Source organism: Cynoglossus semilaevis, chromosome 5, assembly GCF_000523025.1.
Source record: "Cynoglossus semilaevis isolate Cse_v1.0 chromosome 5, Cse_v1.0, whole genome shotgun sequence".
Lineage (NCBI taxonomy): Eukaryota > Metazoa > Chordata > Actinopteri > Pleuronectiformes > Cynoglossidae > Cynoglossus > Cynoglossus semilaevis.
The window spans coordinates 16,490,420-16,500,842 of record NC_024311.1 but is presented as its reverse complement, the minus strand read 5'-3'; the positions used below and the strand labels follow the sequence as shown (position 1 = coordinate 16,500,842).

Genomic DNA, 10,423 nt, shown 5'->3' with positions numbered 1-10,423 from the left:
GGGGTGGGGGTGGGGGGGCGCAGCCTTTTAGATACTTCACAGTACAGATAGCTGATTTTTCTCCTCCGTCTCTATCCTGCTTTATCCTGGAATTATTAAACGCCTTTGTTAATTTTTTAAAGCCCAGAAGAACTAGAAGAACCTTTTGCACTATTGATGGCCTGGCCCTAAAACGGGGGCCGGGGGACGTGGGGGGGGCAGCCTCCCAACACCAAGTCAAAGTGTTTCCAACAAGACCACTCTGCAAACGCCGAGCTTTAAATGGATATTACTTTACAAATGGAGACATGAGGGAATGTGTCTTTGTCCACTTGGGAGACACGGCAGCAGCGGCAGCAGCAGCAGCAGCAGCGGCAGCAGCGGCACACGGCTCTGCAGAAAGACACACAGAGGGCAGAGAGTGCTGGGCTATTAGCAGTCTGCTGCTGACAGCCTAGAGTCTGGGATAAAAATGAAAGAAAAAAATAGAAATCCCATTTGTAGCAGGAACGCCGTGTTCACAGCAGCATCCCCGGGTCAGGCTGCACTCTCACTCCAGCAGGGACACACACACACACACACACACACACACACAATACAACACCACTGTCGCACTTTCATGCAACTTTGAAGAGGGATTCTTTAAATAAGTAAACGTCGGCTTTTTTTGTTGTTGTTGTTGTTGTTTTTATTTTTTCTTGAGTTCATTTTCTACACAGCATGCGCAAAAAAAAAATCCACGTGTTTTTGCTTATGTCGCAGACATAACTCTGGAATACGGATAATTGGATCGCACTTCTACCTTTTTCTTGTTTTTACACACAGTATAAACACTCGCAGTGGCCTCGCCGCCGTTTACCTGGCCGTCCCCGTAACCAAAGATAAGAATTAGAGCCAATTACAGCGGTTGATGGTGTGGCAACTGAGAGGAGGGTAAACACCGATTGTGCGGCTAGCGATTGGAATCCCTGCGAGTTTGCTTTACAGGCGAAGTATCGTTGAACAAATAGCAGAAGTGAAAGTTGGTTCCTGCTCGCAAAACAAAAAGTTTACAGCGAGAGAGACTGAAAGGCTGAGGCTGTCAATCAAACAATGGCCCACTGGTACAGTAGCTGCTGTCGAGTGATGTCATTTATCTTCGTACTTTCTCCAAATGAAATTGATTTTGTGATCCTTTTGGAAGAAGAACCAAAATAATGACTGAGACTAAAACGTGTTTGCTGACGGAGTATTTTTATCTTCGTACTTTCTCCAAATGAAATCCTAATTTCCCAAATTGATTTTGGGATCCTTTTGGAGAAGACCCAAAATAATTACTAGTCAACATCTAGTGGTTCACTTTTAGATCTCTTTCATCGCGGTGCATCTTTATATAGACTTTATACTTTTGTTTACTATACATTGTTTAAGTTCAGTTATTTACAAAAGAAAGGTTTAAGGCAGGGGTCTCTAACTCCCGGTTGGCGGACCAGTACTGGTCCCTGGGGCTGCAGTGAGCCACGGAGAGAGAATTATTAATTTACTTCATTTATAGAGAATGTGGTTATTGACATTTACTTTATTTATTTAAAGATAATCTAGGATTTTTTTTTTCAGAATAATACATTTTTCAGACTCCAATACTAACAAATAAAATACATTTTATTTTAAAAATTAACCGATGCTCAGCTGTCATTCAATGTGCACAATTTTAAGTAAAAGTCAAGAAGCAAAAACTCATTCTTAACTAAATACAAACCCATTTTTCCAGCTATCGTCGGCCATTTTGGGAACTTAAATATTGGGCTTTAGAATATAAACACACGCACATGAGTGATGTCATCCCAGAGGCATCTATGGTTCAGGGAATAAAAAGTGCAGCATCGTGAATCTGATACTGTTACATGAGCCTCGTATTAATGAAAATCTGAGGCCACTGAAGTGAAGCTAATTCAGTAATGATAACAATAAAAATAAAAATGCCTCGACATCAACACCATGACAGTTTGAAAAGTGTGGGCTGACTAGTTTCAAAGAAAGGACACAGGGTGTAAATATAAATATTTTCCGACTCTGTACCTTAAAAAAAAAGAAAGAAAGATATATTTACAGCAATTATGCAGCAGTAGTAAAATCTCAAACACCTTAGTTCAGCAGATGCTCCTGAAAAGTCCATAAAGCATCTGTCCTCAACAAGTCTCCATCTGTACACGATCAGTGAGGGTGTTAAAGCGTTAGCGCTTCCCTCTCCTCAGTGATTAAGTGCGAATTACACCTGCCGTTTACACAAAAACAGTCAGATGCTCTTTATGGTTTTGCTCTGTATTAATGGCTGCAATATTTCCAGCAACGCTGAGGACGGTCCTCCGTGAGGACGTGACGTCTTCGTTACATTTACAGCGGCGCGTTGCTGCCCCAAATACAAATGTACGGCGAGTGTTTCCATGACGGCCGGTCCACGTGTTTCTTTCACTTACAGATTGAGATTTTTTTGGCAGCTCATCTGCTTGACATTTGTACAGACACAGAACAGGAGTATCTGTCCATCTGCCTGTCTGTCTCCAGATACTCCAGTGTTTGGCAGCAGCGCTCACCTCGGCCACTGGAGGCCATGTGAGGCAGCGATGCAGTAAATGCTGCAGCTGTGTGTGTGTGTGTGTGTGTGTGTGTGTGTGTGTAAGGGTGATCGGACCAAGGCCTGGTTAAGGTAATGTGGCGAAAAACAAGGCTCAGCACCCCTGACACTGACACACACACACACACACAGCTGCAGCACAGCCGGCTGTTGTAGGCGACGGTGTGTGTGTCGGTGCAGGTGTGTGTGTCACCGATGTTTTTGTAAGTTTCTGTTTCTACTTTTAAGGGGAAAAAATGTACTTTCAGTCTTTCACTTTTTTAATTTTAAACTTGGACTTATCTCAAAACATTATATATATATATATAAACCAAATTTAAAAAATAATTTTCAACCACCAAGCCTAGGTTTCTGGACCAACATCAGTTTAAGGAGGATTATTGTCCCATCTTTGACTGGTGAGCGCAGTCATGCCGCACTGTGTCTAAAAAGTCTGGTTGAATCCAGAGAGAGAGTCAGAGGAGAGAAGTGAAACAGCAGGGAGGTCGAACGACTCTGTTGTTGCTGTTCCAAAAACACAGTGTCTTTGCTGCAGAGAGAAAACCCACAACCCATGACCCATAATTTAAGTCTAAAGAGAGCGGAGGCGACAGCGTGAACCGTTTCGCAGAGTTTATGGCAGAAACGGAAGACAGTACGTTCAGTAATCTTGATTTTACGTTTAAAGTGACCTTAGAGCCGTGTCTACAGTCGTCACCGCTCACGCTAGCATCATCTTCATCTCCTGCCAAGTGCTTTTATCAGCATTGAGTTATGAACAAATGGAAGGACAATATAGGTGTTTTTTATGATCACTATTTTTTTACAGATTTTTTTTAAATTTAGATCAACACAGCATCTACAGTAGAAGTAAAGATTTTTTTTTTTTTCGGGGTTGCATTTTCTCCAGCATTTACAAAGAGCCAAAAATAACAGCAGCATCTGCTTCTTAAGTAAAACACATGGCAGCTGCCAACAACTTCTGTGGATGAGACCCAGAAATATGCAGATGTGGCTGTGATGATGAAATCCCAGTGGGATCTGCAGCATTATCAAAGGATTTTATTTTTATTATTTATTAAAAAAAAATAATAGGATCAAAAAAGAAAGTGGCCCAAAAATGGGTTGTTGTTTTTTTCAGGCTGGTTTGAAGTTAATGGAGAGCTCACCCGCAGAGACAGAGTTTGATCAAAACCCGGTGGCGGTGGAGTCCAAAGATGTACATTGTATGATTTGGATTTGCATCATATCAGCGGGAATTTTTCCGCACGTCCACCGGAAATGATGATACGGGGAACAATGGTCGTTAACAACGTGCTGGGAGTCATTTCTTACGGAGTAGAACTGATTCCCTGCTGACAAAAAACCCCTCATGAATAACACATCAAAACCCAGAAGTTCCAAAGATAGACCGACTGAATACGCTGCAACATGTTCGGCTCGGATCCACAAGTCCACAAGACAGTGATCAGAAGAAGAGAAAAATAAATAAAAGTATGTTTCTATTTATATTTGCATTATGGGTAATATCCATGTTTACACACTGACAGATTGGTCTCGGTGTGAAAACCCAAGATATATTTACAACCTAATGATCGGTTGGAGCTGGTAGACTCTCCACAGACCTGAGATGGAAACAAATTCCTGAATACAGCGTGAAGACACGAACCAACCAACACACACACACATAAACACACACACACACGAGGGAGAGGAGTAAACAGATACTAATGTAGAAATATTAAAAAATAATAAAACTGGATTTTATTGAATGTTCAAAAACAGTCGATGATGAAACTCCATCAACCACAGTGATATGAAGGGTGAAAAAAAAAAACCCCATTTCTACTCCATCTGACGGGAACTGGTTCTGTCTACACACACACACACGTCACACGGACGTCAGCTCTTTGTTGGGAGCGGCTCGGGGTCTTCAAAGAGTTCACGCTAACATCACCTGTCTTTAGCTCTTTTGTTCCTTCAATCACTCACAGTGACAGGCCAGACCAGAGCAGAGCAGAGAGAGCGGCGCTTCAGACAAATCTGAACTGCATCCCACAGACACGGGCGCAGGAGAAACAAACCCGACACCCGAGTCCGACATCCTGAAGAACCAGGGCGTTCAGTTATAAATGCACCTGGGCCGGATTTTCAAACTGAGAATTTCAGTGTCTGTGGCTGGTAAACAGGTGGTCGGTACCAGATATGGACCGACACGTACTGTATGATTACACTGAAAAGCAGGTCAACAGAACAATCACTGCTGATAAACAATGGAGCCTGGAATTGGTGTGAAAAAAAAAAAAATGACACTCGAACATTTTATTTTTATGAAGTCAGAGGGACGTGTTACTGGGTAGTTAACTGCTAACACTTCCAGACACATGAGTGATGCATTGTGGGTTGTGGGTTGGACTCTGTGGGAAGTGTTGCATTCATGGCCAGTCTACGGTACGAATTTCTCTTTACTCGCCAAATCCTGAATCACATGACCTCAGACTGGGCCGCATGTTGACCTCGGGGTGCTATCCTTTCATTTATTTATGATATTATTTTTAATCAATGTCCTTTTTCACTATTTTCTCAAGTGTTCTGAAGTGTTACGGCCTTCAAACCAAATCTAGATTTAGGTTCTAATAATAACAACAATAAAAAAAGAAAAAGGTAAAGTAACTTCATGTGAAGGAAATGATGTCTCAAAAAAAAGAAAGAAAGAAACATGCCCTTGAGCAAAGCACGGAATCACTACAACTAAATGATGAGTAAGTACAGCTGGAGTACTGTACTGTATATTTCCCAGGGAGAAAGCTCTGCCATGCATTTTTTTTTAAAAAAAGCCCTGACTGTGTCCAAGAGGACGTCGAACCTTGCCATCAGAGACAAATTGCCTTCTGCACGGCTCCTGTTCCAAGAATACTAAACCAGCACTTAGCCAAGAGTTGACTACTAAAGTAACTCCTGGCACCAGGAGGCAGCGCCTGTTGTATTTAAGGGTGGAATCTACAGCACTCACAGGAAGACAAGAGTGTGTGTGTGTGTAAGTGTGTGTGTGTGTTAGAGAGAGAGAGATAGAGAGAGAGAGTGGTATTGAATCTGTGATGGCGCTGGTGGTGGACTATGAAAATAAATCACTAAAAACAATGGAGTTTTGTTTGGAGCATTCGTTTTCTTTAGTTTGTTTTTGTCGAAGCTTGAAAATATACATACACTTAGATCTTACATTTAAATTCTTAACCAATTATATTTTTGTTTGAGCAAACTTGTAGCCTACTCCCTGTCTTTGTTAGTAATGTTTTTAGCCGACTTTAAAGCAGTGTTGGCTGTTTTTCAGCAAATTAGAGTTGTTGTGTTCATTACTGATAATTATTGACACAGAGACTCAAAGTCAGCAGTTTTTTATGCCTAAGAATGTCACTGTGGTTGGAAAATGTACATGAAAGCACATGAAAAGCTGATGTGTTTGGAGCAAAGTACCTGAAAGAACATGTTCGTCTGTGGATTTTACTTTGTTATCAGTCTGTAAACTCTCACTTCCATTATTCTGGTCTTAAATTTAATTATTTGTAAATAATGATTTCAACTTCTATTTCCCTTCATGGTTCATTCAAGACTCATCATGACTACTTCCTAATTACTTCCTCAGACCTTTAGACTTTAGACATTTCCGAAGACAAAGATAAACCAGACCTGGGTCGGACCCAGAGTGAAAACGTCTACACACACAAAGAAAACAAAACAAATTCACCCTCCTGTAATATTTTCTGCATGTCGGTCCGTACTGTGTCCATTAATTAATTCCAGACCCTCTCTACACATGGCGTCTACATGGCAGTCACAGTGAATGTACGAGGTGTACGCTCTGTGCAAAGACCTCGTTTGCATGCACTCTGTCCTGTAGTATTGATCTGCCCTGTCTGTATAAATGCATTTGTATGGATAATTGCAACTGCGTGCCCTTTGGCAGGACTCGACCGTGTGCACCACATGTGGGGAAAAGGGTAAAAAAAAAAAAAAAAATCACCCTTGGGAGTAAAATCAAGGAGCTATGTGATTCAGTGAAACAACTGAATGAAGTGAATCTGTTACAGTAGAACAAGAGTTCTGTAGAGATTAGTGGAGAAAAAAATCTACTCTGTGATGCAACGAGGTGAAAGTAAATAAATAAATGAAGATGTCTGTCTGACCATGTGCCAGTGTCAGCGTCTTACCTTTCATGCCAAATTTGGAGCGTCGGCCGTATTTATTGATCAGAACAAAGAGCACGAGGAGGAGGACACAAGCGAACCCTGCCAAACCGACAGCGATGGAAACCTGTGAAAAAGACGAGGCAACAAACATAGTAAACATTTCAAAATAATTAAAAAAAAAAAGAAAATCTAAAGTGAATCCAGCGACTGATGTGACTCTGATGGAGCTGTTTTCCAAAACGTTTATTCACATCATCGTTTGGCACTTTCTAATCTAAAGTGGATCTAAATGACATCATGTCAATTTTTTTTTAATGACTCACAATATGTTGTCTTAATTGTTGAACTGAAACGATGGCGTGTTATGTGTAATAAAAGAAGCAACACTTTACTTCAACCTGTTAGCATTTTAATGTCAGCGTCAATTTTGTCGACATGTAATTTTTTTTATTTATTTATTTTTTTATCAAAGTCTCAGTCAATGACCGTCTTCCCTGGGATGAAAAATGAAACAAAAACTAACAGAGTGAAGATGATGAACTGTACTGATGCAAATAATAACACAAGAGAGAATAAAGATTGGCAGGAACAAAGCAACCAATCAGCACTGATTTGTCATGTGAACAGTTAGAACAGATGAGAGAGAGAGAGAGAGAGAGAGAGAGAGAGAGAGAGAGAGAGAGAGAGAGAGAGCTGTGTCTGTGGTTAAAATGGTGGGGAATGAAAACGGATGTTGCCAATCATAGAAACAGAGAAAAAGAGTATGAAGGTCAACTGGTGACCAAAACTATCCTGGTAGAACCAGAACTTCTACAATTTTAATTTAAAACCTGTGTGTTCTTGTGCTTGTGATACTTTTATGAGGGATGCCGTCTTATACCAAAAAACAAAACACAGTTGTACGTTTCCAGAAAAACTGCGTCCGCACAACGAGCGTTACTTTACACACAGCACTAATTGTGCTTGTGATACTTTTATGAGGGATGCCGTCTTGGAACAAAAAACAAAACACAGTTGTACGTTTTTAAGTTTCCAGAAAAACTGCGTCCGCACAACGAGCGTTACTTTACACACAGCACTAATTAATTACTGTCATCTCTCAAGATGATAGGAACTTCAAAGACACTCTCCCTCTCCATCCATCCATCCATCCATCCATCTTTACGCTCATCCATCCCTCCATCCATCCATTCATCCATTCATTCATCCACCCATCCATCCATTCATCTATTCATCCATCCATCCATTCATCCACCCACCCATCCATTCATCCATTCATCCTCCCATCCATTCATTCATCCATCCATCCATCTTTATTTTCATTCATCCATCCATCCATCCATCCCTCCATCCATCCACCAGTTTCTGTTGTTCTGTTTTTTCGTTTCCCTCAGGACGAGTGCTTTAGAAGCACCTGGAACAACGTGGTTTTTCTCTTTATTTAGTTTTTTAACTCGGTCACAACTTTGTTCCACAAGAATCAAGTGCACGGCCAGGAATGGCCCACTGAATGCATAAATTGGGATTAATGAAAAGTTTCAGTGAGAGAAAATAAATCAGTGCCCAGGTTTAAAAAAAAACAAAAGGCCGATTTAATGTGGATTTGGCTGTGAATGTAGAACGGTCAGTGCATAATGACCGGTGCAGTCGAACTCCTCCAAACCACAACTGTGGAACCTTACATTCTTTTAGAAGAAACTTATTTAAAATTGCTTTGTTTTCTGACTAATATCCAGTTGTGGAGACTGAGCTACGTTTAATCACTGCCACCTACTGGCTAAAAGACTCAGGTTAACATTTGTACTGAGACACTTTTAAGTTGAAGTAAAAGCCGATGTAAAATACTTTACATTTCATAAATATACAGTATATATATAGATATTATACTGGCGTAATCTGTTCTGTAAATAAATAATAAAAATACAATCATATAACGTGTATTCTTTTCATATTCACGAGGCTCAGTGACACTGCTGTGTTTTCCACTCACTCAGTTTCACTGACTCTGTTAGGATGCCGCTGATTCCACAGCCATATGTTACATTACATTTTTTAAACCACATCACTCACCGCGGGGACTGCGTTACCATCATCATCATTAGTGTCCAAACACAGGACCGTGAAAAATGACTTTAATATTGCGTGGTGTGTTGAAGTGTTTTGTGCCGGCGCGCCGCGTGTCAACGCAGCGTACAAAGCCTACGAGGGCCCGTTGACAAATGGAGAAGTGTAAAGGTTTGTGCTGAAACATGCAGTCGCTCTTTGCTGATTCTAGAGGTTACGACCCCTAACATCTCGTCTCCAACAACATCAATAACAGGAACACTCACCCCGAATGTATCTTCATCTGTTCGACCTGAATCTGATTGCGTCGTGGGATCTGCAAGAGGAAACACACAACACATGTATCAGCTGCTGTGGGTCGGTGCACGCCTTTGTTCCCGCTGCATCCACCTGCTGACAGAAGTACATGCTGTGAGCACCAAACATTTAAAGGGACCGTCTGTGTTTTGGCAGACAGTGGATGAATGGAGACAATGATATCAACATGGTAACAGAGGAAGAGGTGTAATTAATAGTTCTTAATAGGCCTCTTAGCTAATAGTGGCCTAGAGCGATGAGTCGACTTAAACAGTGGAGCCGTAACAGCTTGAGACACTGTTGATGAACAATGCATTTTTACGAGGCTTATAAAAATGTGCACAGCCTTAAATGTTCGCTCAAGTCTGACATCTGTCACAAAGATCCAACTCGAGCCTGGAATGTCTTCCGGCGGGAACGGTTACCTCGGCTAACCCACGAAAATGAACGGGAGAGAAATTAAATTGCGAAAATGTGTACGTGTGGCACAAACGCCTGTTTGTGTTCACATGGTCGCATAAAAGCAGAATAATAGACAGAGCAACACTCTTAAAGTGAAAGGCAATTACGACGGCTAAGGAAAAGAAAAAGAAGCTTTTTACTGCCTACAGCAACGACTTTATCGAGAAAATCTAAAGCCAATTTGCGGAGAGGAATCTCATCAGTTACCATTTGCCGTGCAAATGTCGAAGAATTCATTCTGACTCATTTGTAATGCTAAATTGCATGTTACCCTTGTGCAAACAAGGCGTTTTGGCGAAGGACGGAGGAACGAGCAGGAGACGGAGGAGAGGACAAAGACAGAGCCATAAAAACAGAATGAGCTGGAGTGAGGAGAGACTCCACTCCGAGGCCTCCAGCCAGGACATCAGAGACTAATCGTCAGCAAATTAATGAGCACATGCTAGAGTGACTGCCACTGGCTTTGAAACACAGTACACTAAAGTGTCTGGGCTCTGGATAAGTGTCTCTGCTCTAACTACAATGTCTTCTTTTATCCCACACTCCTCTCCTCTCCTCTTCCCTCTCCTCTTCCCTCTCCTTTCTTCCCCTCCTCCTCTTTTCAATCCTCTCTTCCTTACATCCTTTCTTCCCTCTTGTCCCTGCCTGTTTTCTTTTCTAGTCTTCTCTCCTCTGTTCTTTCATTTCCTTTCCTCCTCTGTTCTTTTCAAGCTTCTTGTTCCCGCTCCCTTTTTACTCATTTCCCTCTTTTTGTCCATCATCTTCTCTTCTTTTTGTCTTTTTTTAGCCAACCCTCCCATTTAATTGTTTCTTGGCGTCCCATCTCCACCATCCTCCCCCC

At 41.5% G+C, this 10,423-nt stretch overlaps 1 protein-coding gene across 3 annotated transcripts in view; it reads right to left on the bottom strand.

The window, feature by feature from the left end:
• ntrk3b (neurotrophic tyrosine kinase, receptor, type 3b) overlaps positions 1-10,423 on the bottom strand; it is a 211,612-nt gene that overhangs the window by 54,334 nt on the left and 146,855 nt on the right. For all 3 annotated transcript variants that reach the window (XM_008310804.3, XM_008310803.3, XM_025055532.1), the window contains 2 exons: positions 9,090-9,139; positions 6,781-6,883 (listed from right to left, as the gene is read on the bottom strand). In XM_008310804.3, coding sequence (XP_008309026.2) covers positions 6,781-6,883; positions 9,090-9,139 — 153 coding nt within the window. The remainder of the gene's footprint in view (positions 1-6,780; positions 6,884-9,089; positions 9,140-10,423) is intronic.